Source organism: Thrips palmi, unplaced genomic scaffold, assembly GCF_012932325.1.
Source record: "Thrips palmi isolate BJ-2018 unplaced genomic scaffold, TpBJ-2018v1 HiC_scaffold_12, whole genome shotgun sequence".
In the NCBI taxonomy this organism is placed as follows: domain Eukaryota; kingdom Metazoa; phylum Arthropoda; class Insecta; order Thysanoptera; family Thripidae; genus Thrips; species Thrips palmi.
Window position 1 is genome coordinate 7,288,731 of NW_023144623.1, and position 24,949 is coordinate 7,313,679.

General features: G+C 60.5%; 5 protein-coding genes across 7 annotated transcripts; all 5 read left to right on the plus strand.

Annotated features, from left to right (window-relative positions):
* Nucleotides 1-2,101: 2,101 nt before the first annotated feature.
* LOC117640278 (alcohol dehydrogenase class-3-like) lies at nucleotides 2,102-6,499 on the plus strand. The gene is made up of 10 exons (XM_034376638.1): nucleotides 2,102-2,200; nucleotides 2,864-2,953; nucleotides 3,223-3,388; nucleotides 3,703-3,791; nucleotides 3,866-3,988; nucleotides 4,081-4,297; nucleotides 4,376-4,509; nucleotides 4,625-4,792; nucleotides 5,089-5,195; nucleotides 6,215-6,499. Exons 1-10 carry the CDS (start codon nucleotides 2,183-2,185, stop codon nucleotides 6,240-6,242), a joined length of 1,140 nt encoding a protein of 379 aa, XP_034232529.1. The 5' UTR covers nucleotides 2,102-2,182; the 3' UTR covers nucleotides 6,243-6,499.
* A 412-nt stretch (nucleotides 6,500-6,911) lies between these two features.
* On the plus strand, nucleotides 6,912-11,348 carry LOC117640277 (alcohol dehydrogenase class-3-like). Its single transcript, XM_034376637.1, has 10 exons — nucleotides 6,912-7,038; nucleotides 8,285-8,374; nucleotides 8,715-8,880; nucleotides 9,073-9,170; nucleotides 9,278-9,400; nucleotides 9,648-9,864; nucleotides 10,107-10,237; nucleotides 10,563-10,733; nucleotides 10,943-11,049; nucleotides 11,211-11,348. Exons 1-10 carry the CDS (start codon nucleotides 7,021-7,023, stop codon nucleotides 11,233-11,235), a joined length of 1,146 nt encoding a protein of 381 aa, XP_034232528.1. The 5' UTR covers nucleotides 6,912-7,020; the 3' UTR covers nucleotides 11,236-11,348.
* Nucleotides 11,349-12,386: 1,038 nt separating this feature from the next.
* Nucleotides 12,387-14,014, plus strand: LOC117640504. The gene is made up of 5 exons (XM_034377024.1): nucleotides 12,387-12,446; nucleotides 12,556-12,746; nucleotides 13,083-13,207; nucleotides 13,476-13,660; nucleotides 13,829-14,014. Exons 1-5 carry the CDS (start codon nucleotides 12,399-12,401, stop codon nucleotides 14,012-14,014), a joined length of 735 nt encoding a protein of 244 aa, XP_034232915.1. The 5' UTR covers nucleotides 12,387-12,398.
* Nucleotides 14,015-14,492: 478 nt separating this feature from the next.
* Nucleotides 14,493-16,157, plus strand: LOC117640028 (glutenin, high molecular weight subunit PW212-like). Its single transcript, XM_034376215.1, has 3 exons — nucleotides 14,493-14,581; nucleotides 14,682-15,365; nucleotides 15,566-16,157. The coding sequence occupies exons 2-3, from the start codon at nucleotides 14,682-14,684 to the stop codon at nucleotides 15,968-15,970; spliced, it is 1,089 nt and encodes a 362-aa protein (XP_034232106.1). The 5' UTR covers nucleotides 14,493-14,581; the 3' UTR covers nucleotides 15,971-16,157.
* A 2,267-nt stretch (nucleotides 16,158-18,424) lies between these two features.
* On the plus strand, nucleotides 18,425-21,805 carry LOC117640549 (glutenin, high molecular weight subunit 12-like). Of its 3 annotated transcripts, XM_034377085.1 has the most exons (6): nucleotides 18,425-18,717; nucleotides 19,161-19,258; nucleotides 19,578-19,716; nucleotides 19,798-19,894; nucleotides 20,084-20,537; nucleotides 20,630-21,805. In XM_034377085.1, exons 2-6 carry the CDS (start codon nucleotides 19,166-19,168, stop codon nucleotides 21,047-21,049), a joined length of 1,203 nt encoding a protein of 400 aa, XP_034232976.1. In that variant the 5' UTR covers nucleotides 18,425-18,717; nucleotides 19,161-19,165; the 3' UTR covers nucleotides 21,050-21,805. The 3 variants fall into 3 exon arrangements, with proteins under 3 accessions (XP_034232976.1, XP_034232974.1, XP_034232975.1); XM_034377083.1 differs by having other exon boundaries at nucleotides 19,798-20,537; XM_034377084.1 differs by having other exon boundaries at nucleotides 19,798-20,537; nucleotides 20,633-21,805.
* The last annotated feature ends 3,144 nt before the right edge of the window (nucleotides 21,806-24,949 follow it).

Genomic DNA, 24,949 nt, shown 5'->3' on the forward strand with positions numbered 1-24,949 from the left:
CCGAGGAGGCCTGGGCGCTGCCGGCGAGCTAGCCCGTGCCGCCGTGTCCGCGGTGTGGTGCCACACGCCCAGACAGCCACTGGCGGGGCGGCGGGGCGGCGGCGGCCCCAGGCCCAGCGCGGCGTGGAGCGGCGTGGCGGCCACCCCCACCCCAACCCCACACAGGCATGCGCACACGCCACCCCGACGGCGAGCCTGCAGACTGAATCCGAGGGGCTTTTCGGTCGCCCTGTCTCGCTCGCAGTCATGGGGCGTCTCGTGTGGGTGCGAGAGAGACAGAGCGACGAAAACGACTCTCGGAATCGGTCTCCTGATGGCTTCCTTGTCGCACCCCTCCTCGTCGGCCTCCCTCGCACTCTGCACTGCTCTGCACCCTGTGTCACTCCACGTGTACCACCCCCACCGCCCCCGCGCCTCTCGCTCCTCTCTCCCCCGCCCCCGCCCCCGGTCCAGGCCTCCCCTCCCCACCGGACCCGTCTCCGTCACTCCGTCTCCATCCGTGCAAACGCGGTGCGTTTTTGCAAAAAGGGGAATCGGGTCGTGGAAATAGTTTGCCCCGCGCTCAGCCGCTCGTGTAAAAGGTGGCGCTTCAAGTACCTACAGCGTTGCAGGCCAGCGTCACGATATTTGTCAGGCCTAGAGCACCCAGGCCAAGAGCATTTCTCTAGGCCGAGAGCAGGCAATGAGCAGCGTCCAGCAGACAAAGCAAACACACACACACACATACCCACACACACATACACGCACACACGAGCGCGCCAATCCCCACCCTCGCGCTACACTGGGGTTATTGCAGACGGCGGCACACCTGTCGGTACATCGGCTCCGTTATGAGAGGGGGAGGGGGGAGAGTGGCTCAGGGGATTATCAATAAATCTTGCGCGCTCGCCGCTCAGCCGCTCTCCGCGCGCGCACGCGGCCCCCTCTAGTGCCTCTAGTGCTCCAGCTGGATGAGAAAGGGAGTGTCGCCGCGTCACCACGTTCGAGAGAGAGACAGACAGACAGACAGACAGACAGACAGACAGACAGACAGACAGACAGACAGACAGACACAATGGGCCGGTGCCTGTGTTTGTGTTGGGGAGAGACAGAGACAGGGGCGGCCGGGCTCGAGGCCGGGCTGCCAGGGTTGAGTAGGGGGTTGACAACTTGACATAACGCGCTTCTTCATCGTCCATTTGCATAAAGGGATCCACTCCCATTCGTCATGCGGGCTCAGTAAGAGTGAGAGGGTCGTGCCGAGGGATGGTGGGAGAGGGAGAGAGAAAGGGAGAGGGAGAGAGAGGGCCGCGAGGAGGGGTCTGGGTCCCAGGTGTGGCAACCCCTCGCCGTTTGTAGCGTTCGTCGCGGCTATGGGGCCCCATTGGGGGTGCGCGCTGCGTGCTGTGTGTATGTGTGTCACTGGCTCAAAGTCGATTGGGAACTAGGCAAACAAGAACTTGGCGTCCTAGGTGAGCGGTGCCGCTCCGCGACGTGCTGGTGTGTGAGTGTGTATGTGCAGTGATTTGGGTTGAGGGGTGGGAGGGGGGCGATAATGCGAATGAATGAATAATGTGTCTCGAGGTGTAATGCATTGAAAAGTTGCCAGCTAGCTCGTTGTCCAAGAAAGTCATCCAGCCTCTCAACAGCAGCGCGGTGCAGGTCTCGGAGGCCCGCCGCCCCCGCCCCGCCGCCCCCGCCCCCCAAGCAGACGCAAACAAAAAGTTTCCCTTCGGCGCGCGGAAACATTTTCATAAACATTTCGCACACAGAGCGAAAGGTAATTTATGAAGGGGGCACAAAAAAAAGAAAGCTGAAGCTGAAGAATACTGGACCAGGGGCCGGCCTTATTAACCCCAGAAGAGGGGGAGGGGGGCTGCAATTTACGTTTGGTCATTACAGAAATGCCCGCTGTCGGTCGAGAGGGCTAGATAGCTAGATAGCTAGATAACCGAGTCTAAGGCCCTAGATAAAGAGAGACTGACTGGACAGAAAGGCGCGCAGTGACGCGGTGTCGCGCGGTGACGAGCCCCCCCCCTCCCCCTCCCCCTCCCCTCCCCCTCCCCTCCCCTCCCCCTCCCCCCCCCCCCCCCCCCCCCCCCCCACCTCGCACCCGGCCCAGCGAGCGGCAAGCGCGGCAAGCACAAGCAGAGCGGCCGGCCGGCAGTGTAGTGTCATCGCACAATCGGGCAGCAGCGACACAATGACCACCGCGGGGAAGGTGAGAGAGACACGCGCTTAAGACCTACGAGAAAATTTTGAGCATACATAGTACAAACTAATCTACTTTGTTATGCGAAGAAATAGTTCGGAAATAACGAAGTATTTTCTTTGTAAGCTTCTGTATGCTCAAAATACTTGGAGCGTTGAAGCGCTTGACCCTGTATACTCCTAACTAAATGGAGCCGTCGTCCTAAAAAGTGTGCCGACTTGTAAATCAATCTGTTTACACCCGCTGTGCTACGTCAGGTTCGGCGAAATGCCGAGTGAGGTGCGAATCAAACAGCCCACCTTGTTGCCTACCGTATATGTGTTTCGGCAAACTTGTAGTGAGAAGATCGCAGCGACAATGTCACAGTGAGGAAAGTCAACAAAGTAGTGTGACGCTCGCTACGGGCCAAATAGAAGGGTCACCTTATCTCTCCGACGACTACGGACGAGTCCGGAGAGTCGTTTCGTCGCTGTCGCACTCATGTGGGCGCCCCGTAGCGGTGCGAGAGAGACAGCGCCACGAGTCGACTCAGGACTCGGCAGTGCCACCTAGAAACACTCTCACCGCTGGCCGCTGGCCAACGACCTTGCCGCCGACAGAAGACACTAGCCCACTTTTTTACGGCTCCAGATTAATAAAAAGTAAAGCTATATAATCCACTGCCCCTCTCAGCCAATCGCGTGTCGCGCCGCCGTCTGCTGGGAGCCCCACAAGCCGCTCAGCATCGAGGACGTCGTCGTGGACCCCCCTCGGGCCGGTGAGGTGAGTGCCGCCGCCACCGACGGGCTGCTGTGCTGACCCACAACAGATTAGATGACCTTGAGACGCGCCGCCGAATGGGCGGCACTGCCGGCCCGGCCGGCCTTGACGGCCTTGATCCCGAGCCGAGTGGTTTTGGCGTCGGCTGTACAATGTACGACACGCGCGCGCGCGTTGTTGTTGTTGTTAGGAGGGAGTCCGCATGGTGGTCGCGTATTTTTGGCGTCGCCTGTACAGTGTACCACACGTGGCGCGTGTTTTGTTGTTGTTAGGTGCGCGTCCGCATGGTGGCGGCGTCCATCTGCCGTACGGACCTCTGCGCCATCGAGGGCCACACCATCATCATGTTCTACGAGGGCATGTACCCCGTCATCCTGGGGCACGAGGGCGTGGGCGTCGTGGAGAGCGTGGGCCCCGGCGTCACCTCCATGCAGCCGGGTGAGGGCAGCGCCGCGCAGTGTAGCGCCTGCGAGGCAGGCCACCGACGCGGTCCGCAACACACAGCGGCGCAGACGGCGGCCTGCCTCGCCCCTGCCGCCTGCAGGCGCAGTGTAGGCCACCGTCTGCGCAGCAGTGTGCTGCGGGCCGCATCGGTGGCCTGCCTCGCAGGCGCTACGGCACAGCGATTCGATTCCGGAAGTGAAGGGATCTCTACGCCATGCCTCAGAACGCCCCATGAGTGCGACAGCAACGCGTAGAAAGGCCGCTTCAGATCTTGCAGTGTGCCTCAACAATGCGCCCCGTTCGTTTAGGCGACCACGTGGTGCCCTCGTTCGGCAAGAAGTGCAACAAGTGCGCGATGTGCGCGAGCGGCGGGACCAACCTCTGCCAGGCGACCAGTGTGAGTCCGCTATGCCGTGTCCCGGAAGACTTGCGCAGGCGGCCGAAACTATAGACGACGTCTCGCTGTCGCAGGGCCAGTGCGTAATGGCTGACGGCACCACCCGCGTCACGGCCAGGGGCACGCCGGTCTACCAGGTGGCCTGCATCGGCGCGTTCGCGGAGTACGCCGTGCTCGCGGAGGACACCACGGCCAAGGTGCGCGTCGACGAAGGTTCAAGTCCATGTTAGGGGTTGCTTGGGTGCTGTCGTCTGCTGAGCAAGCTTCTCGGTGTCTCCCCCTCCACCAGGTGAACCCCGCCGTGCCCATGAAGCACCTCTCCCCCATCGGCTGCTGCATCCCGACGGGCATGGGCTCGGCGCTGAACGAGGCCAAGGTGGGCCCCGGCTCGACGTGCGTCGTGTGGGGGCTGGGCGGCGTGGGGCTGGCCGTCGTGCTGGGCTGCAGGCTGGCGGGGGCAACCACCATCCTGGGCGTGGACATCAACCCCGACAAGGAGGCCCTCGGTGAGTGGTATGCGTTTGGTGGCGTTGCACAGAGGAGGCGGCCGAGAGGCGGAGGGGACTCACCCTCCATCAATGCAGCCAGGAAGTTCGGCTGCAGCGAGTTCCTCGACCCCAAGACCCTGGACAAGCCCATCGCGCAGTACATGGCGGAGCGCTTCCCCGGTGGTGGCTGCGACTTCGCCTTCGAGAGCGCGGGCTCCCTGACGGCCATGGTGAGTGCTTTTCGTGTGTGTGTGTGTGTGTGTGTGTGTGTGTGTGTGTGTGTGTGTGTGTGTGTTTCCCCTTGATAGATGCCTGGGCAAACCCTGATTACTTCTCCTCCCGCAGAAAGACGCGTTCGACTCGGTGCGCGTCGGCGGCGGCCACTGCGTGGTGATCGGGGGCACGCCCCACGGCACCCTGCTGGGCATCGGCCCGGGGGACTTGCTGTGCGGGAAGCGCATTTCGGGATGCCTGTTCGGCGGCTACCACTTCCGGAACGACCTGCCCAAGCTGGTAAGCACGCACAGTGGGCCAGAAGACCGGTGGAGGCGGCCGAAGTTCTAGACGCGTTTTGAGCCCCAGAGCCGCTAAATGGGACTCGAGCCGAACGTGTGACCCCACCAATGGATTGCTCTTCGAACGAGGAATCCATTGGTGGGGTCACACGTTCGGTTCCACTCCTATTTTGCGTCCGGAATTTTGACCGCCTCCACTGGTCTTCTGGCCCACTGTGCGACCTCCTCCTTGGAGACCGTTGTCGCCGTCGTCTTCGCAGTGTTATGGGCTAACTCACTCACACACTAATGCAGGTTGACGAGGTCGCGGCCGGCCGGATACCCATCGACGACTTCGTGACGCACGACTTCCGGTTCGAGGACATCGGCAAGGCCCTGGATGTGATGAGGACGGGCAAGGGGTAGGTCAGCGGTTCTCAACCTTTCTCGGCTCGCGACCCCAATTGTAGCCAAAAATTTCCGCGACCCCCAGGAAAAGTTTCACGACCCCACGGGACCCCTCCTTTAGCATGCCACTGCGTCTGATCCGAGGCGGGCATTTTGCTCCCTCAACGGGCAATTGGTCTTTGGACCTTCCTTTAGCATGCCTCTGTTACGGAGTGCGATTATCAGTCTTAGTTTGGGAGCAGTATTGTCTCAAAGTTGGCCAAAACGCTCAGAAATGTCTTAAAAAATCATGTCTTGGGTCGATTTTAAGCAGCCACTGCGTCTGATCCGAGGCGGGCATTTTGCTCCCTCAACGGGCAATTGTTCTTTGGACCTTCCTTTAGCATGCCTCTGTTACGGAATGCGATTATCAGTCTTAGTTTGGGAGCAGTATTGTCTCAAAGTTGACCAAAACAGGCACAACGATTTTTCAAAGACATTTCTGAGCGTTTCGGCCAACTTTGAGACAATACTGCTCCCAAACTAAGACTGATAATCACACTCCGTAACAAAGCCATGCTAAAGGAAGGTCCAAAGACCAATTGCCCGTTGAAGGAGGACGAAATACCGCCTCGGGTCAGACGCAGTGGCTGCTTAAAATCGGCCCAAAACACGATTTTTCAAAGACATTTCTGACCGTTTTGGTAAACTTTGAGACAATACTGCTCCCAAACTAAGACTGATAATCACACTCCGTAACAAAGGCATGCTAAAGGAAGGTTCAAAGACCAATTGCCCGTTGAGGGAGCAAAATGCCCGCCTCGGATCAGACGCAGTGACTGCTTAAAATCGGCCCAAAACACGACCCCAGCTACCTCGCCACGACGCCTTAAAATTTTTTCGCGACCCCACTTGGGGTCGCGACCCTAAGGTTGAGAACCACTGGGGTAGGTGGACGCGCTCTCACGCGGCCCTGGGCTGTCCGGCCAGCGGCACAGCGCCTAACCTCAGTTCGGAAGGAGCGTGCTGACGAGTGCGTCCATTCTGTTGGCAGCATTCGCGTGTCCCTCCAGTTCGAGTAACCACCCGCCTCGCACCGTCACTCCTTCTCACCTCCGGAACAACCTGAGCAACCCCACCAGACATTGCATTCAGGTCATGGGACAACAATTTACAAATATTTGACAGTCAATGAAATCTTCCTTAAGAAGCGTCACATAAAAAGAAGCTTGCAGTTGCTGGTGTTTAAAAGGTTGCTATATAATATTTTTACAGAACATCTGAATTTTACTTTCCACACTGTCATTGATTGTTTAAAATAAAAGCTCATCTCAATGAACTCCCCCTTCTTAATTCGGGGTGCCGGTCGGAGAATGCGCCGCCCTTCCCCCTTTTCTCTCCGCTCCGGTGACCTCCAGAATGACTTCGGCTTTCGCGACGGCTGAGCCTGCACATTTGTGTGTGTGTGTGTGTGTGTGTGTGTGTGTCTGTCTGTCTGTCTGTCTGTCTGTCTGTCTGTCTGTCTGTCTGTCTGTCTGTCTGTCTGTCTGTCTGTCTGTCTGTCTGTCTGTCTGTCTGTCTGTCTGTCTGTCTGTCTGTCTGTGAGTGTGCGTGTGTTAGTGTGTGTGTCTGTGAGTGTGTGTGGGCGTGTCTGGGTGTATTACCCCCACTCCGTCGACCCGTTGGCGCGTTCGCGCCGCTACTCGACGCGGGAGGGGCTCGCCCGGCCCGGCCCGGCCCGGCTCGTCCCGGCGGCGTGGCCGGCGGCGCTGCCGCCGGCTGTTCTGTGAGCGACGGCGAGGACGGCGTCGTTCAGTCGGGTACAGCAGTCCGGACGAAGACACAGCCGCCGCCACCGCCATGGCTACCGCAGGAAAAGTAAGAGACTCTGACAGTGCAGGCTGGAGGCGCTGGCTCACCACATGCCCGTCGTGTACCTTGCCGCCGCGTCCGTCCGCGTCCGCAGGGTCGAGGGCGGAGGCGGCGGCCGGCCCCGCTGGACAAGTTCAAGGCCACGTTGAAGGTCAAATCGGGGACCGCGGCCCCGGCAGCTGTTCAAGCGGCCTCTAGACTCCAGCCTGCATGGAGCCCGGCCCGGCCCATGAGGCCATGGGTGTTCGGGGTGCCATGGACCGCCATGCCGTAAGCGCACCAGGGCACCGGTCCTCTTTCTCGCTTATCTCGGCCTCTGAAGGGCCTGCATAAACAACACCGCCTGACAACGGTGCGGAGGTACTGCGGGCATACAGTGTATGAGGCGGCCAGGTACCCCTCCCCCTCCCCGTCTCTCTTAAGCCCCCTCGAAGCCTAGAAGGAGCCCGCGCTGGGGTGTCTCACGAGACTCACCACAGCTCGGTGACCAAACAAACGCCCAGCAGCGCCGCGCTTACAGTGTCGCGGCCGCGATAACGCACTGGCGGGTCGGCGACCGCTTCCAGGCCGGAAGCCAAGCGCGATATTTTTAAAACGATACGTGTCGCTTTCCCTCGTCTCTCTCTCTCTCTCTCTCTCTCTCTCTCTCTCTCTCTCTCTCTCTCTCTTCACTTGTCGGGCTCCGTCTCCAAGTGACGCACACTGATGAGGACCGCGGTGATCTGAATTTCAATCTGCTGCCAGGACGGCGGTAGCGCGAAGCCGTTAACTTCTGCGAAAAAAAAAAAAGAGTTTGCTAAAAATCGAGTTGACTGTTTTGTCTGCGGACGGCATTCTTCTCGGACTGACTGACGAGAGCGTAGTTACCTGGACGGGACGGTTGAGCTCTCACTCGTTCGGCCTACCTGGGAGAGCGAGCTACACTCGAAACTGGCTGCGTGTGTTTTCATTGTTCGTGGCACTGTTAGGAATCAGCCGAAGAGGAGGCGAGATAGGGATAGGCTTTCCGTCATAATAATACATCCGGTTCAGCACGAGTTACGGGGAGGACTTCTCCCAATGGCCTCTCTTTTTTTCCAGTGCATTTTTATGAGCCGCAATTAAGTCTGAAAGGCAGACAATGTGGTGACTCACGCTTAAGTACTCCAGCGGAAAAGCCTCTGTGGCGCCCGCACAGCAGCAAGACAAACATAGAAACGAGAACGAACAAAAAAAATCCTTTGCCGCATTTTGTTGAACTTTTGCCGTGCAGGTAATCACATGCCGGGCTGCTGTTTGCTGGGCCAAGGGCGAGAGCCTCTCCATCGAGGAAATCACCGTCGATCCGCCGAAAGAAAATGAGGTGAGATGAAACTAGCCGCTGGGCTAGTGCAGGTATGCACCGGCGCATAGTGAGCTAGAAGACCGATGGAGGCGGCTAAAACTATAGACGCGTTTTGAGCTCCAGAGTCGCTCAACGGTCTCGAACCGACCGTGTGACCCCACCAATGGATTCCTCATTCGGAGAGCAACGCAATGCTGGGGCCACGCGTTCGGTTCGAGTCACATTTAGGGACGCTCTGGAGCTTAAAACGCGTCTACAGTTAAGGCCGCCTACACCGGTCATCTGGCCCACTGTGCGGCGGGTACATTCTCATACTCTGTGCGCTCCGCACTGACCGCCGGCCCTCCGCCGGCCCCAGGTTCGCCTCCGCGTGGTGTCCTCGTCGTTCTGCCACTCGGACCTGCACGCCATCCAGGGCATCAAGGTGCCCGGCCTGGTGGACGTCCAGTTCCCCATGGTGGCCGGCCACGAGGGCGCCGCCGTGGTCGAGAGCGTCGGCCTCGGAGTCACGTCCGTGGCAGCAGGTCACTAGCCTAACGTAACATAGCGTCACTTCACGTGACGTGACCTAACCTAACCTGACTTCACTTAACTTAACCTGACCTAACTCAATCTAACCTGACCTAACTGAACCTAACCTGGCCTAACTTAACCTGTCCTGACCGAACTTAACTCAACCTGACCTAACTTAACCTGCAGACCGATTTGCTTTGTAGGTGACAGCGTGATCCCGCTGTTCGGCGCGCAGTGCGGGGTCTGCGTGCTGTGCAAAATGGACGGCACCAACTTCTGTCTGCACTCCCGGGGCACCAGGGTGAGCCCTCACGTAGTACTGCGTTGTTATGTGGCCGTGGCCTAGAGTCCTGCGTCCCCCCCTCGATGGCGACCGCTGGATTTCTCATCCGAGTCCCTCCCCCGCAGGGCCTGGGCGTCATGATGGACGGCACGTCTCGGATGTCCTGCAAGGGCACCCCGCTCAAGACCTTCCTGGGCTGCTCCACCTTCTCGGAGTACTTCGTCATCGATGAGCCCTGCGTCGCCAAGGTGAAGACCGGCACCGGCGGCAAAAACTCTAGACGCGTTTTGAGCTCCAGAGTCGCGAAACAGGACTCGAACCGAGCGTGTGACCCCACCAATGGACTGCTCTCCGAATGAGGAATCCATTGGTGGGGTCATACGTTCGGCTCGAGTCCCATTTAGCGACTCTGGAGCTCAAAACGCGTCCGGGGTGGTCTTCTGGCTCACTGCTCGTCAAGTTCCCAAATGCCGACTTCGCCGGCGGCGGTTCCAGATCAGCAAGAAGGCGGACCTGAAGAAGGTGGGCGTGGCGGGGTGCTGCATCCCGACGGGCGTGGGCGCGACGCGCGTCGTCGGCAAGGTGAAGCGCGGCTCGGTGTGCGCCGTGTGGGGGCTCGGCGCCGTGGGGCTGGCCACCATCATGGGCTGCAAGCTGGCGGGGGCCTCCACCATCATCGGCATCGACGTGTCCGCCTCCAAGGAGGCGCTCGGTGAGTTGCGTTGCACAGTGCGCCAGAAGACCGTGGAGGCGGCCGAAATCCCGGACGTCGTCAAATGGGACTCGAACCGAACGTGTGATCCCACCAATGGATTGCCCTCCGAACGAAGAATCCATTGGTGGGGTCACACGTTCGGTTCGCGTCGAGAGTTTTGTCCGCCTCCACTGTGCGTCGTCACGTCGTAGGCGTGCTCGGCCGTATTCGAAGACGACTTGACTTTGCGGTGCTTGCAGGGAAGAAGTTGGGTTGTACCGAGTTCATCAACCCCACCAAGCTGGACAGGCCGATCCAGGAGTACCTCCAGGAGAGGTTCGGCGGCGGCTGCGACTTCACCTTCGAGAGCATCGGCAACGTCATGACCATGGTGAGCGAGACCGAGAGTTTGTGCAAAGAGATCGATCGGCAGCACTCAGTGGGCCAGAGGACTGGCGCCGCCGGCCATAACTTACATGCATGAGCTGCAGAGTCGCTAAACAGGACTCGAACCGAACGTATGACCCCACCAATGAATTCCTTTTTCGGAGGGCAATCCATTGGTGGGGATCGAGTGACTCTGGGGCTCAAAACGCGTCCGGGATAATTTCGGCCGCCTCAACCGGTCTTCTGGCTCACTGTGCGTGGCAGCACTTTCAAAGAATTTCACGTAGCAATCCTTCTAATTTTTTTAAAATTTTTCCAATCGTTTCCAGAAAGCGGCCTACGAGTCTGTGCGGCCAGGCGGCGGCGTGTGCACTGTCCTGGGCGTCTCGTCCGACCCCGACAAGTTCGTCGAGGTGCACCCCCACGACATCCTGGCCGGCAAGGAGATCAAGGGCTGCTACTTCGGCGGCCTCCGCTTCCGCTTCGACGTCAGCCCCCTGGTGAGTACAGGGACAGGGGTCGCGGGTTCAAGTCCCCGTTCATCCCTACCCGTTTTGTCGTCGCGTCTCGTCTGGATCCGCGCCTGACTGGTACTTGACTGGTACTCTGCACTTCACAACACTGTAACCTATCAGAGTGGTTGTGAAAACGGACAGAAAAGTTGTCATGTTTCCCGAAATCAAATGTGCATTTTTTTCTGGTTGTGCAGGTCGACGAGATCATCGCAGGCAAGATCTGCTGCGACAATTTCATCACCGACACTTTGAGCATCGACAAGATCAACTGGGCCATCGAGCAGATGAAGGCGGCCCAGGGGTGAGCGGCTTTTCTCTCTCGTTGTGCAGACGAGTGTCTGTCTCTCTCGCACCCGAACGGCACGCCCCGCGAGACAAAGCGACGGAAAAGACTCTCCTGTGTTTTCCTGTTTTTCTTGTTTCCTTCATCACCTTCCAACGTGCCGTTTGCGATCGTTTCAGGATCCGCTACGTCCTCTTGTTCTGATCGGACCCTCATCACCACCTTCACCACCACCGACCCGCGCGCCGCGAGGGCTCCACACTGCAACCACGTCACCATGCCACTGTTAACGAGTATTAAAAACGTGAAAAACCTTGCTTTGTCGGTATGACTCGAGTACCCCTCGTCCCTTATTCGGCCGGGTACCGCCAAGTACTGGCGGGGCGGCCACACTGCGAAATGATGCAATGTATATGTATGAAGCATGGCGCCGGGCGGCCTGGCCAGGTCGGCGGGGCGCGGCCGCGCGCCCTGCCCGGGGCTGCCAGCATGGCCGGGCCGGCCAGGGCGGCCAGGGCGGCCAGGGCCCACAAACACATTATAATAATCCTGTTTGCGGCGGACAAACGCGCGCCAAAAGTTTGAACAAGCATTAACGGCCTACTTTGGCCGCGGGCTGGCAGCGCGGCCGCGCCGCGTGACAGACTGTCTGACGGATCGCAAAGTTGGTGAGAAGTACGGCGGAAAATAATGGGAAAAGAATGCCGCGGACAAGGAAGCGCTGCCTGCCGAGCGAACAGTCGCTCTGTCTCTGTCGCACCCCTACGGGACGCCCCACGAGTGCGACAGAGACAGCCACAACACGGCTCTTTGAATCAGACGGCGCGCCATCCACCTTCCCGCCTCGCGTGGAGACTTCCTTTGAATATTCACTATTGACATTCCCCGTGTTTGGCCTCCCCTCCGCCCAGATCAAAGCAGCACACTGGAGTCGTTTTCATCGCTGTTTCTCCGTCGCACTCATGGGGCGTCGCGCATAGGTGCGAGAGAGACAGAGCGGGGCAAGCGACTCTCGGAATCAGTCTGCAGATTCAATATCCTATTCCGATTGTCCTGCAGTTTCCTCCCCAACTTGTTGCCCGGCTGCGAGGCCTTGCCGCCGTTTGGCTGTCTGTAGACTGAGTCGTTCTCTGTCTCTCTCGCACCTGTACGGGACACCCTTTGAGTGCGAGAGAGACGGTGCGACAGAAAATTAAAATAATAATTGATAAGTGAAAGTAGGTGACCACACTTTAAAATCTACGGATGGCCTACTCTGTAAGGTGGAAGCCCCCCCCCCTCCTCCTCTGCGCCGCTGTGGCGCTGTGCATCGCGGCGTGCTGGGCCACGTCAAACTGGCTCAGTAGTTCGTAAAACACCTGCGCGGCATGTGTGCACCTCGACTCATGTTTTGGCTCGGCGTGGCCGCGACCCTCGTGAGTACGCCGCTAGACTTTCATCCCGGCTTAATTGAACCAACTTTCGCCTCCCCCCTCCACTCCTCCAAGAAGGGCGGGCGTGAAAAGGAGCTTGCCGTTGCTTCAGGTGGCCCTGGCGGAGGGAGCCGCCCTGGTCGCGTCTGAGCACGACCTCCTCGACGGCGACCTCCTCGACGGCGACCTCCCCGACGGCGACCTGCCGACCGCCATCCGCGTCCGCCGACAACAGGGCCGCTACGGCGGCAGCGCCAGCCGCCAACAGAACGGCAACCGCTACGAGCAGAACGACCAGCGCAGGTGCGAGGCAATGTCCACTTTTCGATATCGCGATATCGGAACTTTGGACCGATAAGTCGCACGATGCGTATCGAGTAATATCAAATCCGAAATAGCGAGGGTGTTTTGATCGATATCATTGTATCGCGATGACTAATCGACCGCAGTTCGGTACTATTGCAAGAATTGGGGTGTCGTGATATCGCGACTTATCGAACCCTCGAGATATCAATGTGCTTCAAAAACGAATTTTGTCGCCCACGATATCCGGGTTATATCGTATCGATTACATCGTGGCAACGCGCCACTCTGCCTCATTCCGCCGCTCGCTAACTCGGCGTGCAAAACCCTCCGCAGCGGTCCGGGGCTGTCGCGCCAGCAGGCCGAGGACGCCGAGGACGACGAGGGACTGTTCTCCTGGAGCAGCCCCAGCGCCAGCCGCAACCAGCAGAACGTCGCCACGCGCTCCCAGCAGCAAGCGGGTGAGTAAGCGAGGGAAAACGCTTTGGGTCCTTTTGCTCTTTTCACAAGCTACCCTGGGAAACTGGACTGCAGCGTGATGCTTCTGCCAGGCGTACAACTACACTTGAAGTCAAGCGTAGAGAAGAAATTCTCGGACGCATTTCGATAGGCCGAAGGGGGGGGGGGGGGATGGAGAGCTACCTTGCAACCACTTACGCTTGAAGAAAGGCGTAAAAGCGCGTTTTAGTTCTACCAGTGTACGCTCTGACGACGGCCATTCGTCCACAGGCACCCGCAACCGGCCCTGGGACTCGGAGCGCCAGCAGGCGGACCAGGGTGGCGTTTGGCCGTACGGCCAGGGCACCCCCAGCGGCCAGGGCGGCCAGGGCGGCCAGGGCGACCAGGCTGACCCGTCCCGCCGCACCTGGGGCAGCAGCGGCGGCGGCGGCATTGGCAGCGGCAGCGGCGTGGACGTCAACGGCTTCGGCGGCGCCAGCAGCGGCGGCGGCGGCCTTTTCGGCGGCAGCGGCGGCGGCGGTCTGTTCGGCGGCGGCAGCGGCGGCGGCCTTTTCGGCGGCGGCGGCCTGTTCGGCGGCAACCGGCCCAGCATCATCGGCAGCCTCATCAGCCGCATCGGCCAGGGCGTGGCCACCACGGTGCAGGGCGTCTCCGCCGCGCTCGCCAACAAGTGGAACACCAAGGTGCTGGCGGCGCGCGGCCTGGCGTCCTCCCTCTTCAACACGGGCCGCGTGGCCGCGCGGTCGGGGCTGCAGGCCGGCATGGCGCACCCCCGCTTCGCCGTCGAGGCCGTCGAGAACGTCTTCTAGGCGGCAGCCAATTTCCATCGCGGTTATCGGGAGGCTTTCCTAAACTAAAAGTGGGAGGTGCGCCGATCTTTCACCTGTTGAATCCAAGGCGGATTCTTGGTTGTTTTTCAAGAAAATCACTTCCTCAGTGAAATAAAGACACGTACCCCTCACACTGGATCTTATTGGTTTCAATCGCGACTTTTCAGGCAGTGTAGTTCCACAAGGACTCATCAATTTAATTCGATGCAACTCGTTTCTGCATTTGGTTTGGTGACGATCGTCATGCAGCTTTGAGCGCATCTTGGACTGTAGCGACGCAGGCACCCCCCTTTCCCCCCTGCAAGCCGATTCCGAAAGAGACGCGTCGTCGCTCTGTATCTGTCGCACTCATGGGTCGTCCCGTAGGGGTGCGAGAGAGACGGAGCGACGAAACGATTCTTCGAAATGGTTCTTGCTGTGACGCGCGCCGCGTGTTTGGCCAGGTGCGCGGCGCGCCGCCCCGCCGCGCTCCGCCAGCGCGGCGCACAACACAGAAGACGCGACCGCCATCAAAGCCATCAAAGCACCAAGGCGTCTACACCCAAGGTAAGGAGCAGCTAGCGCCAGCGCTCTCGTTCTCGCCAGACTCGATCATCCCCGTGAAACCAGAGCACAGCGTTCTCAAATTCCGACCTGTTCCTCCCAGATGAGATTCACACTGCTTCTGGCAGTGTGGTGCTGCAGCGTGCGCGCGCAGAACTACCCCGGTGCGTCGCAGTACTGGTCCAACCAACAACAACAGCCGCAGCAGCAGCAACAACAACAACCACAGCAGTTTCAGCAGGCGTACCAACCCCAGCAGCAGCCTCAGCAGCTCGGAGGCCAGAACCCGTTCCGCCCCCAGCAGGGCCTCCAGGGACACCAGCAACTCGGCTTCGGCCAGCAGAACGGACAACAACAACAACAACAGCAGCAGCCGGGCTTCCCGCAGGGCGGCCAACAACAACAACAGCCTGGATTTCAGCAAGCCGGCTTTCAGCAGGGCCCGCAGCAGCAGCCTGCTTTCCGTCAGCAGTTCGGCAACGACGACAGACTGCGGCCGGGCGAGACGACCATCTCGCCCTTCCAGAGCAGACTCTTCTCTGGAGGCGCCGGAGCCCCCAACGCGGCGGCCGGACTGGGGGCTCCCAACGGCACTGGCGCTCCCAGCGCTCCCGGCGGCCCCGGCGCCCCCATGGCTGCAGGTGCGGCCGGCACTCCCAGCGCCCCTGGCGCTCCCTCGCAGCACGGCGTCCAGCAGGACAACAACGTGTCCAACAACAACAACAACCTGGAGCTGGAGCCGTTCGGGGCGGTCAGGCAGCCCCAGCCTGGACGGCCCGACTCGCAGGTAGGGCAGTGGCTTGCTGACAGGCGCCGACCCAGGTGGAAGGGGAGGGGGCGTTATCGCCTGAAAGGTAGTCAAAAAGTCGTGCTTTTCCACTGTAAATGGACAGCTTTTGCTCTCCCCCTCCGCCCGGCGAACCCATCTCTGGGATCTGCCCTTGCTTACTGGATGCGGTTGAGTGACGTCGCCGTGCCCTGTCCCAGGTGTTCCAGACCCCGACGGACCAGGCGCTGTACGCCGTGGACTGGTCGTACCCGCGCGCGCGCAACGCCCCGGCCACGCTGATGCTGAAGCGGTGGGGCGGCCTCTCCCCGCCCGAGTACGTGGCGGTGTACCGCCTGCGCGGGCCGACGCCGTCCTCGTCGGCCGCCCTGCACGCCGCCGACCTGGCCGCGTCGCCGTCGTACTCCCTGGCCCGCGACGAGATGCGGCACTACCCCTGGGACGCGGCTCGCCGCCACGCGCCGCCGCGCTGGCACGGCCAGGGGCACGGCGCGCCGCGCGACGAGGACTTCGAGCTGCTGCCCGCCGGCATGCCGCTCACCCACCACCACGGCGTCGACGGCCACTACGGCGCCAGCCAGAACTACATGTACCGCACGCTGTGAGGAGCACTGCCTCCGCCGCTGTCTCTCTCGCAGGGCGGCGGCCAGAGGAAGAGGAACCCACCCCCCTCGCTGGCGGACTGCCTGCTTCACCGAGCAGGACGAAGAAGCCGAAGATTGGTCATTGTGTGCATGTTTACGTGTTTGTGATTTAAAATGGAAATAAAAATGAGCACTGCTTGAAACCGCCCCTCGAGTGACGGCGATTCGAGGGGGAAACAGCTTTCCACATTCGTTGTACAAAATTTGACCACATTCCACATTCAGGAGGCAAAAACGCCTGTAAGTAGGCAACATGTGTGGCAAAAAAGCAAGAATCTTGCACATTCTTGCAATTCACACAATCATTGTAAACAAAATTATACAGTGGGTCACCCTCGCGGCGATTCGAACCCGGGGAGCCGACGTTGGAAAACGGGCGCCCCAGCCCACGCGGCCACGCAGGGCGCACCAACTGCTTCTTGCTCGTCCGTCCGGCGGGCAATACGCCGCGCCCGGAAGCGGAAGCCCGCCGCACTGCACATCCGGTCGCCAGCTCCGCCAGCCCCGCCAGCCCGCCGGATGGTGGAGCCCCGCGGAGCCGCCAACCACCGGCGATCTTGTCGCGAACGCAGATAAGGCGTTTTATGGCGCAGTATTCCCGCCTCGGGGACCGCACCGCGGACCCCAGTACCCCACGGCCAGAAGTCACCCTCCCTTCCCCCCCCCCCTTTCCCGGCCGTGGATTCCAATCCGCCTCCGATAATCTTGATTAGAAAGCTGCGACTGCTCGAGTCTCCCGTCCTACCATGCACCCCTCCCTCCTCTCTCTCTCTCTCTCTCTCTCTCTCTCTCTCTCTCTCTCTCTCTCTCTCTCTCTCTCTCGACGGCCTGCATGGCATGCCGCCCCCTCCCCAAAAGTACAGTAGTCTTTGTGTGACAACCCTTCAGCGGTCACTTTGAAGACAGTGGTTCTAATACTGGTCCGTCGAGAGAAAATTATTTTGGCCGCGGTATAAACGTAAACTCTTTGTTCCGCACGGCTTGGCAGTCTTTGTGCTGGACAGGGCGGCCGCCGGATCGACACAAGGCCCTTCTGCGCTGTGGGTCGAGGGCTTGCGGACTGACTCCGAGAGTCGTTTTCGTCGCTCTGTCTCTCTCGCGCTCATGGGGTGTCGCGTGTAGGTGCGAGAGAGACGGAGCGGCGAATAACGGATCAGGGCGCTGCGCCTGCGCGGCGGCCTGCGCGGCGACCGGGCCGCTGTACCGGTTGACTTGGCATTTTTACGGCGCTATCGGGCAAAAAGGGCTTTCTGGTGGAGTGGCCTGCCTGCCCGCCTGGCGGTTGCTCGAGTCGAGTCGGGATTCGAACGACCGCGGAGTGGGTCGTGTGTGGGCCGGCATCACGGAGGCAGGCTTATCTCGAAAAGCAAAATACAGCCGAGCCGTTTCGTCCGGCAAGTCCGGTGCCTCCACCCCGCCGTCTGCTTACGTACGGCCCCTGGCCCTGGCCGCGGCCTGCGCTGTCCCGCCCAGCCTCTGCCTGCGTTTGATAATGTTACAAAGGGGTAGGGGGCCGGGCCGGGTGCATAGCCTCGCCGCCCCGTCCGCTCCCCGCCCGAACGGGCTGGGCCGGGCCGGGCCGGGCCGGGCTACCCCGTTGGACATCAGCCCCCTGCTCCCCCTCCCGGGAGATTTCCGTGCCATACGTTCTTTTTGTCAAAAACACACAAAGGACACGACGGTGGCGCCGAACCGGCGGCGGGGAGCGGAACCAAAGCCAGCGCGGCCCGGCCAGGCCCGGCGGAACCGAGGGAAATGACGGTGGCCCTGCAGACCGAGAGTCGTCGCTCTGTCTCTCTCGCACTCACGGGGCGTACCCAGCAGGTGCGAGAGAGGCGGAGCGAAGACTCTCGGAATCAGTGTGCTGGCACTGGCAGCCAGAAGAAGCCGTGAAAGGTATGGAGCGGTACGCGGCGCCAGCTGGAATGCTGGATGCTTGCTGGAGGCCCGAATGGAAGGGAATGGGATGGAAAAAGAGTAAAAGACTAATGGAGCTTTATTCTGTTTGCTGAAACCCTATCGCGCCCGTCCGCCCCACTCCGCTGGCTGGCTTAGCTGGAGCAGGGTCAGGGTGGTTAGGGCGGCCCTCGGGGCGGCCGCCCGGACCGCCTGCCCGCTGCAGCACCACCAGAAATAATCTCAAGCACCTTCAAAACGGATTGTACCTTTCGACATTTTTCGTTCCCGGTGGTAGTTAAAGTTGCTGGACCAAAAACGAAAAGGGTTTCTCCGTGGCGAGTAGGGCGATTAATAGTGCATAAAGGAGTCCGGGTATTTGGACTGGCAGCGCTCGCAGCGCCGGGGTGTGGCGCGGCAGGTGCGAGAAATATCAATATTGGCAGAGGGCGCAGGTGTTGCAAAGCCTTGGCCTGGTGCCTGCGCGGCGCCGTGCTGCGGGCCCCGCGGGCCTCAGTGGCACGCCGACCAGCTCGCGGTTCACTAATACCTCGGCAACACACACACACACTCACACACACAGCCACAAGCGCCATACAACCACACACACACACACACACACACACACAGCCACACTATCCAGCCGAACACGGTCCGTATCGATTCTCCTCAAATCCAATCTGGGATTCCAGTCATGAGAGCGCGTTTGTCACGCTGAGCAAACCGCACCCCCCCCCCCCCTTCCGGGCGGCCGCCGGACTCGGCCCGACTCGGCCCGCCGCCTCCGGGACATGCGGCATGCGAATGGCCAGGTAAGTGGAAGTGGAGGGCGGCGGCATGGCTAGCAGTGGCGTGGCAGTGCCATGGCAGTGGCGTGGCAGGCGGACGGTGGAAGGGTTATGGTTTGCGGCGCCAACTTTTGATCGGCTGCAAACCTGACCGGAATGAGATTCGGGAAGTGGCTGGGTCCGGGGTAGTCGTAGTCGGTCGTCGTGATGGTGGAGCAATAGTGTTGGACCGCCACCGCCGACGGGTTCGTTTCCGAACAGTTCTGTCGTCGCTCTGTCTCTCTCGCACTTGTCCATGGAGAGACTGAGGGACACTAAGCGCTGTTCGGGATCACTCGTGGGTCTGTAGAGTGATTCAGAGGGTCGTTTTCGTCGCTCTGTCTCTCTCGCACTCATGTGGCGTCCCGAATAGGTGCGAGAGAGACGGGGCGACGGAAAAGACTCTCGGAATCCCGCTTTGCTTCCAGGCGGCATGCTGCATCCGCTGCTTGACGAGATGCGGAGAGGGCGGCGAGTGCTCCACGTCATGCTGGCCGCGCTGGTCGCCGCGTGCCTCGCGCACCAGGTAAGGAACCGCACAGTGGGTCAGAAGACCGGCGCCGGCGGCCAAAACTCTGGACGCGTTTTGAGCCCCAGAGTCGCTAAATGGGACTCGAACCGAACGTGTCACCCCACCAATGGATTGCTCTCCGAACGAGAAATCCATTGGTGGGGTCACACGTTCGGTTCGAGTCCCATTTAGCGACTCTGCAGCTCAAAATACGTCTCGAGTTCTGGCCGCCGGCGCCGGTCTTCTGACCCACTGTGCGCCGGGGGAACCGGGATAATGCAGGTGCTTCCTTTTTGTGTCCTTTTCTCTGTCTTTTTATTCTCTCTGTGTGCAGGTGGTAATCGGCGCGCCCCAGCAGCAGCAGCCCCAGCAGCGCCAGCACGACGGCCTGGAGTACGCCCCCAAGTGGGGGTGGCACCTGCCCAGCGCCAGCGTCGCCAGCGATGACCGGAGGGACCGGAGGGGCGACTCGGGTGCGCCGAACAAAGTTTAGACGACGACACGGAAAGTTTATTTGGTTTCCAAAAGAGCTCTTTCCTAAACAAAATTCTCAGGCTCTGTGCAGTACACCGGCGGCCAGTCGCAGCAGCAGTCGGAGCAGCAAGGATCGAGTGGCACTATACAGTACGCTACAGCGCCCAGACGGCAACAGCAGCCTCAACAACAGAGCCCTCCTGGCACACTGCAGTACTCCGGCGGCACCCAGCAGCCCCAACAACTAAGCCCTCCTGGCACACTGCAGTACTCCGGAGGCACCCAGCAGCCCCAACAACAACAACTGAGCCCTCCTGGCACACTGCAGTACTCCGGCGGCACCCAGCAGCCCCAACAACAACAACTGAGCCCTCCTGGCACACTGCAGTACTCCGGAGGCACCCAGCAGCCCCAACAACTAAGCCCTCCTGGCACACTGCAGTACTCCGGCGGCACCCAGCAGCCCCAACAACAACAACAACTGAGCCCTCCTGGCACACTGCAGTACTCCGGCGGCACCCAGCAGCCTCAACAACACCAACACCAACAACCATTTTCCAACAGGCGGCAGCAGTACCCTCTGGAGAGCTTCGCGGCCTCGGTGGGGCCCGGCGGGGCGGGGGCCTTCCCTCTGTCCAGCAGCGACGCCGGAGGCACGCCGGGCCTGCAGTACGCTGTGGGACGGGGGCGGCCGCACCGGTACGGCGCACTGGACAACCTGGACAGTGCCGCAGGGACGCTGGATCCTCGTGCCACGGCCGCCGCACCTGGGCCCCAGTCCCTCCAGCCGCTCCAGCTGGGAGTCAGCCAGCATCAAGTGGTCAGGCCGGATTATGTCAATCTTTCATGAAATTCACCCGCTGCGGCGTTTTGCTTGCGTTTTCTCGATCTCGATGCGTTCTTCGGTTCCAGCAGAACGCCGCTGGACACCCGGGGCAGGCTCCAGCACATGCTCCAGCACAGCCATATCAGGGGTGGCTTTCGCCAGTCCAGCCGCTGTTCCGCCCGCACGGCCTGCATGGTCTGCACCAGCACGTGCTGCAAGCGGGACAGCCAGGCCAAGTACTCGGACAGCAAGGAGGACAGCCGGGCCAAGTGCTCGGACAGCAAATCACCCCTCAGCCCGCACAGCGGCCGGGCGGACAGCAGGCGAACGGCAGCAGTCCCGGCGACGTCCTGGGCGCCTTCATGTCCCTCCTCAACTCCAAGGCCTCGATGGTGGGCTCCGCGGTCCAAGGAGGCGTCCGCGCCGTCCTCTGGCTGCCCGGCGTCATCCTGGACGCCCTTCGCGGGGTGCAGACCACGCCGACGACGTCCTCGGGGCGAAGATGAACAAGCAGTCAACTTTCTGTCTTTCATTTATTTGCAATCACTTTCATTTTCTCTCCAAGTTCCCTTGCGAAGCTCCTGCGTTAAACCGCAAGCTTCCGCGTAGAAAACGGCAGTGAATGTGAGGAAGCGTGGAACGAGGCTCCACGGAGTTTTGTTCCTACCCAGTAAGTGTAAGCCAAGGGGGACTTTTCTCGTCGGACTAAATCTCGGCGGGTCATACATTAGCCGTCGCCGTGAAGTGCGCGAGGCGGGGTGGGGCAGTTTCTCTGCAGACGGGGAGGCGACTTGAATGCTAAATAATCGAATACGGCCACTTGCCAGTCGTTTACCTGGGCCTACGGCGGCCCACGGGGGAGGGGGCGGCTCCAGGACTCAGGCCGATCCAGATAAGCAGCCGGCTGGAGCAGACTGGAGCAGGCCGCCTTCGTGCCTGGAAGACCTATGGAAGCCCTGGCAACTGGAAATGAGCAAAGTTTATTGGAGCCAGGGCGATCCTTCACACGCCGCAGTTAGGTGTAAACGGCCACACCGCGGCCCGGAATTATTCCTGTGATGGGGACCGTAGGTTCGAGTCCCGACGGCAGCGAATCTAATTTTCTTCTTTTTTCCCCCCACTTGCCACTTTGGCGACCCACACACTCCATCCCCGTCCCCATTTCCGGCCCGCCTTGCTGCAATCCTGGCCGCTTTAATTAAGCCCTTCCCTGTTGTTAATGAACTTCTGGACCAATAAAAACGTTTTACTGCGGCCCAAGAGACACGCCGTATGGATGGGGTAGCGGTCCGGTCCGCCCCTGGCCGGGCCTGGCCGGTGCTGGCCGCCGGGCCCTGGGCCACACCGTTTGGCCGGGGCCCAAATACGCTCATACAAACCCACTTACACACACAAGCACACACAGACACACACACAGACACACACACACACACAGACAGACACACACACACACACACACACACACACGAGACATAAAAGGGGATGACATGGAATCACAATGAGAAGAAAAGGCGAGTACGCTTACGTTGAGGTGTATGATATGTGGCAGTCCGCTGGTGAGTGTTGGCGTTGTTCGCGCCCCCCCCCCCCTGTCGCCTCTCTCTCTCTCTCTCTCTCTCTCTCTCTCTCTCTCTCTCTCTCTCTCTCTCTCTCTCTCTCTCTCTCTCTCCTGTTGCTGGAAACAAGATTAATTCGAGCGGGCGGCGGATGCGAAAGCCGTGTCGTGTGTCCGGGACAAGGCAAGTGTTCGAACAGGCCCGGCATTACCATGCTTTCATTATTCTGGAGTCTTGTGTCGCTGGAGCCTCCAGGCAGCCAGGCAGCCAGGCAGGCAGGCAGCCAGTGAGCCTGCTGCGCTTTGGGTGAATTACGCAGTGGTTTGTGGAAACTATCCCACCGAGCCCGCCGGCTGCAAGCTGCGCTCGCGATCCAGTGTTTCGAGCGCGTATGTGTATGCATGTGAGTGTGTGTGGGGGCGGGGGGGAGGTTTACACGGAGGGCTGAAACAATCAACGTTGGCTCGCACTCGCAACAGCTTTTCCCGTGGATTTCAAGCTGGTCTACACAGGCCGAAATTTAAACCCACCAACCGTCCCAGACAGTCAACACACGTATGTTTTCCAGTTTTCTACTCACCCGCTGATTTGTTGATCCCACCACACTGGCTCGATCGGGGGGATTCGTCAGGCTGACGGTAAATTTTAATCGGAGCACGTCAGGCTGACGATAAACGTTAACCGCGCGAGTAATCCGTGGTTGTCCCTAAATCAAAGGGAAAATTTGCGTTCGGCCGCGACCGCCGATTTTTATTTCCCTCCCCACCCTGGACGAGGGGAGGGAAAGAGAGGGAGAGGGATGTCGCGGGGTGGGGATGTGGCAGGGAGACTCTGGTGCTGGCCACGACGTGGCATTTGCATATATGAATTACAACACAAGGAAGAGCAAGGGAAGCGAAAAAACATAAACCGGAAACGAGCTCTGTACGCGCGTCCGGGGGAGGGGGGGGAGGGGAAGGGGAAACTAATGACTCTGTGTGTGTGTGTGCGTGTGTGCGTGTCTATGTGTGTGCTGGCGCGAGCGCGTGCGTGTGCATTCGCACATGAAATCGTGTAATCGGTCGAAGTCGCTGCGGATGTTGGAAAATTATACATACGAATTCCATACAATAAGCGTGCGAGAAGCGTGGAGTCGCGGTGCGCAACATGGCGACGCGCGTCCGGCCTGCACACTGCGCGGGCTGCGTGCGGCGACCTGATCCGACTTGCGCGCCCAAAATTTAAACTCGCCGCGGTGGAACATGCGACGTTACTTCCGAGGAGACCAAGGAGGGAGCGGGCCGCGGAGTACAACACCCTGTTCGCCCGTAATTCTGGCCGACATGAAGCCCCCCCTCCCCCTCCCCCGGGGAGGTGGCGCGGGAAAGTGCTGTACTGCTGTAGACTGCTTCCGACGAGTCACGCTGTCGCTCTCGCACCTTTACGGGACGCCCCATGAGTGCGAGAGAGACAGCGCGACGAAAACGACTCTCGGAATCAGTCAGCAGGGGGAGCGGGGATTTTCGGCACGGCACAGCTTTCCGGGACGAGCTCGTCGTGTTCTGCAGGGATTACGACTCTTATTAAAAGTGAGACGGCTTGCGCGCGCCCGGGACTCCGAGGACTCCGAGGGCGGGCCGCCAGGACGCCGCCAGGACGCCGCCGTGGAGGGCGCCACCGTGTGGAGCACGTCGAGGAGTACGCCGCCGCGGAGTACGTCTTGGAGAGCGCCATCGTGGAGCACGTCGTGGAGTATGTCATGGAGTGCGCCGTGTAACACTCTACACCACACTGCACACTCCACCCCGCCTTGCCTCGCGCCATGCCGCCCGACGAAGTCGGGGTAGGCAACGCGGTGTGCAGCCGTGCGGACGGGGTGCCTACGCGCCGGGCGCTCGGCTCTCGCTCCGCTCTCCACCAGAGGTCCACGATGTATCCACCCCGAGAGCCGTTTTCGTCGCTCTGTCTCTCTCGCACCCATGGGGCGTCCCGCATCAGTGCGAGAGAGACAGAGCGACGAAAGCGACTCTCGGAATGAGTCTGCAGGCCGTGGAGGAGAGCGGTGCGGCGGCCTTGCGACGTCGGCGTTCTTTTATTGAATTTGCCCGTGTCCAGGAGTCCGCGAGCCTGCGGGGGGCGAGGCCCACCATCCCCCCTCTCGAGTTTGACGCGAGGGAGAGGGAGAGAGAGAGAAGGAAAGAGAGGCACTCTGCGTCTCCTTTAGCAGTTGCCGCTCGACTGATTAAGTCTCAGAAAGGGATCGTGGCGCAAATTAGGCGTCACGGCGCAGGAAGGGGGAGAGGGAGGGGGGAGGTCGGGGGAACGGGGGCACTACCGAACTCCATTTCCTCGCGCTTAACGCCTCGGAACTACACCGAGATCGTCATCGGTCCGGCAGATGGGGGCGCGCCCCGCCCCGCCCCGCCCCGCCCCGCCCCGCACGCCGGCAGTGAGCAGCGCGGCAGTAGTTTACCAAATTACCCTAGTTGCAACTTTTCATTTTGTCGAGCAGTTTCTTGTGCTCGGCGAGGGCGTGGCGCGGCGTGGCACGGGGGCCCGCTCCGCGCTCCGTCTGGCTGGATGCACTCTGAGCCGAATAGTTCCTCCGGGATCCTGTTCCTCGCTATTCCCACCCCATTTCTTTCCCCGCGCCGCCGGCTCTGCCACCACCCCGCCCCGCCCCGCCCCGCCCCGCCCCGTCTGGCTGCGGGGGAGCCAATGGGCGGACAAAGTTATACGGCCATATTTCACGCGGCGATATTGGGAGACAATTTTCGGGGCTTGCGCCGGGAAAGGTGCGGGCAGGTCCGGGACCGGGCCATGACTCCGGGTGCGTGGCGGGCAGGCAGGCAGGCAGGCAGGCAGCCAGGC